General features: G+C 43.5%; 1 protein-coding gene across 1 annotated transcript; it reads left to right on the top strand.

The window, feature by feature from the left end:
• Window positions 1–1,478: 1,478 nt before the first annotated feature.
• LOC128127078 (uncharacterized) lies at window positions 1,479–2,267 on the top strand. The gene has a single exon (XM_052765415.1). It carries the CDS (start codon window positions 1,479–1,481, stop codon window positions 2,265–2,267), a length of 789 nt encoding a protein of 262 aa, XP_052621375.1.
• The last annotated feature ends 8,012 nt before the right edge of the window (window positions 2,268–10,279 follow it).

The raw sequence follows: 10,279 nt of genomic DNA, 5'->3' as shown, positions 1-10,279 counted from the left end.
ATATTATTTATTTATCCTTGCAATGGCATGCATGAAAAACTGATGTTTGAATGTTTCTATGGATTTGATTCTTAATTATGGGAATGTCGAAAATTTACCAAATAAGGAGAGTTTCTCATCGCCCAAGTTTCAGTTGGACAGAAATTTGGAATCATGCAACTTGGTTGCATGATGAATGAGAAATTTCATATTTGGAAATTAGACTACTTCGTTGACAAAGTGTCAAGTGAAGGACTAGGAGATCGAGTACGCAAAGTTGTGTGTTGATCAAAGTCCACCATAAGAGTAACAAAGATATTCGTCATGATTTACTAAAGGTTTAGTAAATATGATTATACTTATAAGATTAAGTGTAATTCTGAATTGATTGAAAAGGTTTAAATCAATAGCAGAACGAATAAGAAGAATAAAGTAGGCAGAAAGATAAAAGTTTCTCCATTCTAAGAAGAAGGAAGAGTACATTTTACGCTTTATGATAGGTCTTATTGATTAAGAACCATATATCAATTGATCCTCTAAGTGAGTCTTAGTACAATTGTATGTCTAAGAAGAGGAATCAATAATTGAAGAAATGGTTAAATCAAGAAGTCAATCATACTTCGTTCCAAAACAAGTCTTAGAGTTAAGATTGTGAAATTGAGTGATAAGTATTAAGAAGGTTTATAAGATTCATCAAATGTGGAAAGTTGTGATGTCTTGGATAAGACAAAGACCAACTAGGACCAATTTATGAAGTGTTTTGATAAAAACTACACTAACTCTTGAATATTTGTTTGTCAAGAAATGTTTATTGACAAGAGAATCTTATATGTCAAGGAGTTAGTGGGAGTCTTAATGGTCTTGAAAGGTTTCAAGAACAAATCAAAATAAACCTTATCGATCATCACTAGCACACGAGTTGAGGTTTACAACCTATCGTGTTGACACTATTTTGTTTCTGTGCCATTCCAATTGAGTTAATTATGCATGTGAGTTCTATGAGTTCTCATTTGAACGCATAAAAGGCAGGCACCTTGATCAATGGAAAGTACATTGATAGGAAAGGGTGAGCTGCTTAACTACTTGGAAGACATGGTGGGCAGCTGTGTTACCATAAGGCAAGAAGTCAAGATTAAGAAAATTCGGTCCATATGAGTTTGAATTTGTCGTAAACTTTGGTTTTGACAAATTCACATGGATAGGAGCACATACACCATTAAAATCTAAATGTCATAAGATTCCCGCCTTCATGAAAATGACTGTGAGGAAATGTTTTCACTAAGAGAGATTTTAAAAAGATAGTGACTGTGAAAATTGGATTCTCGAATTCGATTATGGTTACGGTATCCCTTTCCATGATTCGAATTGTGAGATTTGGCAATTAGTCTGAATTGATTAGACACACATATGAGATACCAAATACCGCAAAGCTCCCGACACTCAAAACGTACAATGGAACCACCGACCCGGACAGTCACATCGACACATATGAATGGACGATGACGTCGCTAAAGCTTAACGAGAAGTTCTGGTGCACATACTTCCCGACGACACTCGAGGGCAACGCCGGCACGTGGTTCAAAACGTTACAGTCGGGCAACATTTCAAACTTTGCTCAACTCAAGTACCTTTTCCTCACCAACTTCATGCAGTTATGCAAATACAAGGGGGACTCTCATTCCATTATAGGTTGTAAACAAAGAGAGGGGGAAACCGTGCGAGAATACTTTACAAGATTCACAAATGCCACACTGGATGTACCAGGGCATGACAAAGGCCTTATAGCCAGAGCCTTCACATGGGGACTCCTGCCAGTCCCTTTGTCACAAAAACTTATGGGAAAGAAGCCCTTAACACGAGTCGAGTTGAAAGAAAGGGTAGAGCGATATCTACGGCAGGAGGATGGTGAAGCAGCTAAGCAAGCCTACTTGAATGTCATGACGACCAGGCTTCACCACCCGAGTCATACGAACTTCCGAGGGGGAGGAATACACTATGGCCAGGCAAGAAGACCACCGACGCGTTTTCGACCATTTGTTAAAGACGACAGATGGGGTCGTCGCCCAGAAGTGTACACGGTGTCGGAGAAACAGCAACCAGCCAAGTCACCCAAGAGTCGGTACTGTGAATACCATAAAAGTAAGACACATGATACGATTAACTGTTCGGTACTAAAGAAGGAGATGGAGGAGAAACAACTCAAAGGAGATCTGGTGGAGGTGGCGCGAAGCCTGCGCACCAAATTTGATGATGAGAATGCCAAGGGCCCACCCCGCGAAGGGGTTTAGCCCAGGGAGATATTCATGATTCAAAAGAAGTAGGGAGGAACAACGGGGAGAGCAAACGACCATTAAACCTTCAGCACGCGCGCTCACGTTCTCCATTCAGGATCCCCGGCCGGATGGTTGGAAAGGTGACAACCCGCTAATAATACAAGCATCTATCAAAGACGTGACTATCCATAGGGTCTATGTCGACACCGGGAGTTCAGCAGACATCATCTATGAGCATTGTTTCCGGCTCCTCCCAGATCGCTGGAAAGACAACTTGCGACCTACGAGTGGTAGGCTGGTGGGATTCACCGGCCATAGCATGTGGCCACTGGGCACAATCCATCTCCCCCTGACAATCACTAGCGATGACGAGCAGTGAAAGAAAACTGCCCTGATAGACTTTGTGGGCATCCGACATTCAGCAGAACACAATATCATCCTAGGAAGGACAGCCCTCTTGAAGCTAGGGGCGGTACCATCAACCACGCATGGGATCATGAAATTCGACACACTGAAAGGCGAGGCCATGATACTGGCCACTCCACCCAAAGAATTGCAATGCTATACAGTCATGAAGCCAGCAGAAATAACCAAAGGGTCCAAAAGACCCAGGGGCAGTCCCATAAAGGGGAAGGAAGTAATCAATGAAAGATACCCTGATCATCCGGTCAGCGTTGGATGTGACCTCCCAGATCACACGAGAAGAGCGCTGGTCGACTTGCTCAAACGCTACAAACATGTGTTCGCATGGACTCCTACAGACATGGTGGGAGTAGAAAGGAAGGTCATTGAACATAAACTGATGATCAGGCCAGGAGTAAAAGAAGTTAAGCATAAGAAAATGTTGGATTAGTGTCTAAGTCCATAACTATTTTGGTATGTACTTGACCCGATGGTGCATGGTCCTTTTGGGTTGCCTTCACCAAAGCAACTTGATTGGAGAAATAAATAGAGAGAGAGGTTATTATGATTTATTAATATGTTATAAGAATAATATATTAAAGGAGAAATTATATTTGTTTAATTAATATTGGTCAATAATTAATTAAGAATTAATTTTGTGATCAAGTGTAATTAATTAAACTAGAGGGGCTGAATTGTAATTATGTGATAGTTACAAAATAAGGTAAGGATTATCTTAAATATAGGGTGAACGAATTTAAGGAGATAATGCCTTAGAATTCGACTAGGATAAGGGTTTCTAAGACTTATCTTATGGTTGCTTGGTGGGCAAGCAACTAGATAAGGATAAGGACTAAAACTCTAATCTTTACACCTATATAAACCCCCTAAGGCTCATGAATTCGTCTAAGCCTTCCCAAGAAGTCCTAAGGACGAATTCCTACCTCTCTCCTCTCTCTTTATACCTTCTCCACTTGCTTATGGTGTTTGTGAACCATTAGAGGAGTGACACTTGTGACTCTAAGCCTTCCAAAGTCAATTCAAGGAGGAATTGAGATTGTTATTGCTACATAACAATCAAGGTAATATCTTAAACCTAATTATATGTTAATATTGATTTCCATATGCTAGAATTAGGGTTTATAGTCTTGGATTCAAAGCATGTACAATAGAGAAACCTAGATCCAAGCATTAGGGTTTGTATGAGCACATAGGATGTCTTATGACTAAAACCCATCAGAAAAGGGTCCAGGGGGGAGACCGTAATAGGCCGATTAATGCAGAAGTGACTAAGCTGACGGAGGCCGGGATATTGAGGGAGGCAATATTCCCGACGTAGATTACAAACCCAATTATGGTTCGCAAACAGGATGGATCGTGGCGTATGTGCATAGACTTTTCCAATCTAAACAAGGCGTGCCCTAAGGATTGCTACCCGCTCCCGGAGATCGATTAGAAAGTAGAATCGCTACAGGGATTTAAGCTGAAATGTTTTTTGGACGCATATAAAGGGTATCACCAGATTTTGATGAGCAAGGAAGACGAAGAGAAAACAGCCTTCTATACATATCATGGCACTTTCTGCTACACTAAGATGCCTTTCGGATTAAAGAACGCAGGGGCAACATATCAACGTCTGATTGACTCGATATTCGCTAAGCAAATTGGAAGGAACATCGAGGTGTACGTGGAAGATATGGTAATTAAAAGCTCGAATGAGGAAAAGATGCTGCAAGACATTGAGGAAACTTTCCATACATTAGAAGCAGTCAAGATGAAGCTAAACCCAGCCAAGTGCACATTTGGAGTGGAAGAGGGGCAATTCCTGGGATACTATGTCACCAGACAAGGCGTCCAGCCCAGCCCGACCAAGGTCGATGAGTTCATCGAGACGCCAACCCCAAACTCCCTCCGAGATGCACAAGGTTTGAACGGGAAGCTTACAGCTCTAAGCAGGTTCATTTCGAAATCCGCTGACAAGGCCTTGTCATTGTTCCACACCTTAAATGGGTGCATCAAGAAGAACAACTTCCAGTGGACGAATGAGGAAGAAAAGGCGCTTTAGAAAATCAAGGAAGCGCTACACGAGTTGCCAACTCTGGCCACCCCTATCCCTGGAGAAACGTTACAAGTGTATCTTTCAACATCAGGCGAAGCGATATCCTTGGTATTGGCTGTGGAAAGGGAGGGGGAACAGAGGCCGGTGTACTTTGTTAGTAGAGCGCTGCAAGGACCAGAACTCAACTATCCCATGCTGGAAAAGTTGGTATTAGAACTCATCTACGTCGCGAGACGACTAAGGCGATACTTCCAGGCACATCAAATCGAGGTACTCACGAGCTACCCCATTAAACAGATCTTGCTCAAGCCAGAGACGTCAGGTCGGCTGGCCAAGTGGGCAATTGAGCTGGGAGAACACGACATAAACTACCGCCCAAGAACAAGCATCAAAGGGCAGGCGCTGGCTGACTTCTTACTGGAGATTCCAGACGGAGGGAACCCGGCGAAAGAGAAGGTGTGGGTAGTTGAAGAGGCCCCGGCTGACCATGGTTCATGGACCCTGTATACGGATGGAGCATCCAGCAGGGAAGGCTCGGAGGCGGGGCTGATCCTGACTAGCCCAGAAGGATAGGATGTAACCTATGCCCTCCGCTTCGACTTCCATACGTCAAACAACGAAGCGGAGTACGAAGCACTTCTTGCAGGATTACGGTTAGCTAAGCAGATGGGTACGAAAGCTGTAACAGCCTTAACCGACTCAAGGTTAGCAACAAACCAAGTCAATGGAAGTTTCGAGGTAAGAGATCAAAGAATGGGAAAATATGTAAAGATGGTGAAACAGCTAGTAGGATCATTCGACCGGTTTACAATCAAGCAGATACCCAGAAGCGAAAACAAGAGGGCAAACGCTTTGAGTAAGCTGGCGTCCACATGCTTTGACCACCTATCAAAGAAAGTTTTAGTAGAGGTACTTCGAGAAAGGAGTATAGATGAGCAACATGTGACATCCCCAATTTCACGGCCATAAAAGACCGATTTGTTTATGCTTTGTTTTATAAATCAGAGTGATCGTTTAAAGAAAACGGTTGCGAAATTTGTTCCCAAAACAAGATATGTTAATAACTTATCAAAACATTTCTAAAAGAGAATGTATTTTCATTTAATAATAAAACCTCGGGATGTCATGTTCCGATACAGACACATAAGCATAAACAGAACATACATTCATTTACTCTAGTGATTTACATCTCCTTTAATCTCTCAACCAAACTCGGCTGGCCCTTCAAATCTATTTATAGGGCAAAACTGGCCCTTGCCACGTCGTGGCACCTTTTTCCACGTCGTGGGCTTGGTCGTCACTGCATACGTCATCGCAAGTTGCATCTGGGGGGACTCCCGGAGGTGTCAGAAGACTTGCCACGTTGTGGAACTACTTGCCACGTCGTGGTATCTGACAGTTTTGGGGTTTCGCGCCCCGAACTTCAGAAATTCATAACTTTCGCATACGAACTCTGCTTTCGATGTTCCTTATATCGACGCGAAGGTGAGATTATGCTCTACAACTCTTGATTAGACTCCATTGGCTAATTTTGACTTTATTTTTAATATATTATAATTATATTACTTATATATTATTTTTAGTAGGCCGGGACAGGAAAACTCTGTTATAAACTCATAACTCCTTCGTCTGACGTCCGTTTTCGTCCGTCTTTCCGTCGTTGCACTACTATCGATGAGATCTTCAATTATCATTTAGATCACTAAGGATATATATCTATCTACCTTAAATTCACTATTTACGTCGCACTGGGTCGCGCTAGGTCGTGCCGGTTCTGTCGCGAAACTTCGACAGGTAATAACTTCTTCGTTATAACTCGGATTTTGGCGTTCTTTATATGAACGGAAACCTTGTGACATATAATACAAGTTGGTTAAGATTAATCCTTCTAAATAATCTTCCATCAAAAAAGTCATTTTTGATGCTTATTGTCTCTAAATTGACTAGCCCTGATCTACGGGCGTTACACAACAAGTGAACACCCTAACCCCCGCTGGACCCACGTGGATGACACCGTTCCGGGAATACCTCCAAAGAGGAGTGTTTCCGGACGATCATGATGAGGCCAGGAAAATATGTATAAAGGTGCCTTCATACGCAATGGTGAATGGAGAATTGTACAAGAAGGGGTTCACGTCTCCATGGTTTAAATGTGTGGATCAGGCCAAGGGGGTAGAGATATTGCAAGAGGCACACTCAGGACAGGTGGGTGCACACAAAGGGGCGAGAGCCTTGATAGGCAAAGTGTTACGGATGGGGATATACTGGCCAACGATACAGCAGGATGCGATAGAAGTAACCAGGAAATGTGAGGAATGTCAGTCTTACACCCCAGTCCAGGCGAACCCCTTGGCCCCGCTAAGCAACATATCCAGCCCATGGCCTTTCTACCAGTGGGGCATAGATATAGTGGATCCATTCCCAAAAGCACCAGGGAAACTAAAGTATATGGTGGTAGTTGTGGACTACTTCACAAAGTGGATTAAAGCTGAGCCTCTGGCGTGCATATCTGGGAGGCACATGATAAAATTTGTATGGAAAAACATCATGACAAGATTCGGAACACCTAAGGTTCTCATCAGCAACAATGGCTTGCAGTTTGCTGAGAACTCGTTCAGAGAATGGTGCACCGCCAAAGGGATAAGCCAACGCTTCACATCGGTGGCACGCACTCAAGCGAACGGCCAAACGGAGGTGTCTAACCGAACCATTGTCAATGGGATTAAGAAGAGGTTGGGCAAAGCAAAGGGGAATTGGGCAGAAGAGATACCAATGGTGTTGTGGTCATACAGAACTACACCACGGAAAAGCAAAAAGGAAACCCCTTTCAGCTTGACGTATGGAACCGAAGCCATGCTTCCCATGGAGGTGGCAGTGAATACACTGAGGGTGGCCAATAAGGATGAGGAAAGCAACGTAAAAGACCTAAGGATAAACCTAGATATCCTAGAGGAGAAGCGTGAAGAATCGGGTGTACGCCAAGCCGCGTATAAACATGCAACAGAAAGATATTACAACCAAAGGGTAAAGGAGAAGGCCTTCAAAGTCGGCGAATATGTTTTGAGGAAAAATGAGGCAAGCCGAGCCCAACCTCAAGGAAAGTTGGGCCCAACATGGGAAGGCCCATATAGAGTCACGGAGGCAAATAGGAGTGGTGCATACTTGTTAGAGACAATGGAAGGAAGGCCCATTCCAAGAACATGGAATGCTTGGAACTTAAAGAAATATTTTTTCTAAGGCAAGGAAAGGAAGGAAAGGGAGGAAACCCTGCTGGTTGACGTCTCATTGAGTGTATCGCACCCCGAATACTTAGAGTATATTTGTTCATGCTAAGAGACATGAGTTCAATACTTAGTGTATTTAAAATTCCATGCTAAGAGACATGAACTTGATACTTAGTGTATTTAAAATTTCATGCTAAGAGACATGAGTTCAATACTTAATGTATATATAATTCCATGCTAAGAGACATGAGTCCAATACTTAATGTATTTAAAAATACCATGCCAAGCGTCATGAGTTCAACACTTAGTGTATTAAAAAAACCCCGCGGTTAATGAAATGATAATGCAATTGCTGATTTTTATATACTTAGCGTATTAGTCTAATGATTGAATGATCACATGCGAAATCCAATCATGGATGCTAAGTGCGTCCAATATGGACACTTAGTGTGTCAATAGTAGTAAGGGCAAAGCAAAGTGTCTGACGCATCAAGGCGTTGTATATCCTGAATAGTGCGCAGTAAATTAGCAAACCAAAAACAAAACAAAACAAGTAGGCAATAGATAATGCATAAAACAGGCCAAACGTACATCCAAGAAAGCGAAATACTGTTTTAGAAGTTCAAAAATTACACGTCAAAACATCACATACTAAACCAACAGAAAGAAAGAAACCTTATGACTCCAGACCATCCCCACGAACATCCTTCTCACCTTCCACAACCTCCCCCCAAACACTCTTTCCAGCATTTTCCCCAACCGCCCTACCATCGCCTCCCACATCACCCACAACTACTTCACTAACATTGCCATCACCAACACTTGCCCCAAAATCATGCTCACCACCACCACCAGACCCATGATCCTTACCATCACCTCCCATGTCAGCGCCCGTCACCAACACCATCTCGTGACCCACAATACTCTCAGGTGTACCCTCTGAACCACCAAAGGAGCATAACTCCCGCAAACCTTCAATACCCACCTCCCCCAAACCTAACAGACTCGCATGATCCATACTAGCGAAGGAAAAAAGAGCATCATTTACACTAACCATGGGACCAACAGACCACGCACCAACAACCGCCCCCCGCTCCCACCGCCACCTGAAGTCTTCTGAACAGACTCAACCCCAGCCATGTACGCAGCATGGCGGATAAGACTGATGGCGTTGGTAAAGTCAGGGTGCTCTATCAGTTTATCAACAATACGAACAATGCCGATGTGCAACAACCAATCCAAGTCTCGCCGAACAGCATCCACATCTGACTGCAGTGACGATACAAGCTTGTCGCGATCGACAGCATCACGCTCAAGACTTTTAACCAGGATCATTAAGCCTTCATTCATTTGTGTGAGAGAGTCAACCTTGGTTTCCAATGTAGCCCTAGCCTCGTCAAGAATGTTCTTCTCGGATGCTAGCAACACACATTTCTTCTCAGAAGAGCGAAGATCATCACCAAGCTCATTCAGACGACGCTCCAAACTAGCCACACACGATCCACAGGTGGCATGTGTGGCCTCCACCTCGCCAAGGGTATGGATATGCCGGGAACCTGCAACAAGATAAAACATGGCCTGTGCAGCAGCGTAAGCCATATTGTGAGCAAGGGCAGGATTACCCATCGCCTCCATATCCTCAACTGCAGTTGGAGGGAAGGCGTGGCGCGAGAATTCCAAAGCATTGGCACGAACAGAGAGGCAAGAATCATCGCGAAGATCCCAAAATGGCACAAAAACTGTAGATCCAGAAGCACCATCACCAGGGCCACCGTCTTTGGAAACTGCAACCGGCCCATAGGGGCCAAAGCCCTTCGTCGGGGAAAGCTTGGAGGGATCAAACAAAATAGTTGGAGAAGGAATGGAAGAAAAATCTGAAATAACGGGCTGTTCAGTCGCCCTGTTGATTCCCTCAGACTGTTGTGCGTCATCATCGGGAATCACAACCACGCCACTTGTAACACTCTAAAAATTTCAACCAATTTAAACTTTTTGAAAACAACCCAGTTTCATAAAGTTATTACAAAAAGGTTTTCAATACAATTATTATCATAGTCTTCCCAGAACCACATCATAAAACAAAATCATGAGGAGCGGTACGATCACGCCTTTGCCTTGCCACGGTCTCCTGAAGAACCTGAAAAACATTAAACCACAACTGTAAGCCCGAAAGCTTAGTGAGATACCCCCAAAATACCAACCACATATACCATACACACACAACATGCCATATCATAACAGAACACAGAACAACCATGCATTTCGGGTCTACTGTGTGACTGGTCCGCCATACCGACCTTCAGTCCACCCTCCAAGTCTAGCCATATACATCGAGTCTACGG

This window comes from Lactuca sativa, chromosome 1 (genome assembly GCF_002870075.4).
Source record: "Lactuca sativa cultivar Salinas chromosome 1, Lsat_Salinas_v11, whole genome shotgun sequence".
NCBI classification, from domain to species: Eukaryota; Viridiplantae; Streptophyta; class Magnoliopsida; order Asterales; family Asteraceae; genus Lactuca; species Lactuca sativa.
This window is presented reverse-complemented; position numbering and strand designations above follow the sequence as displayed.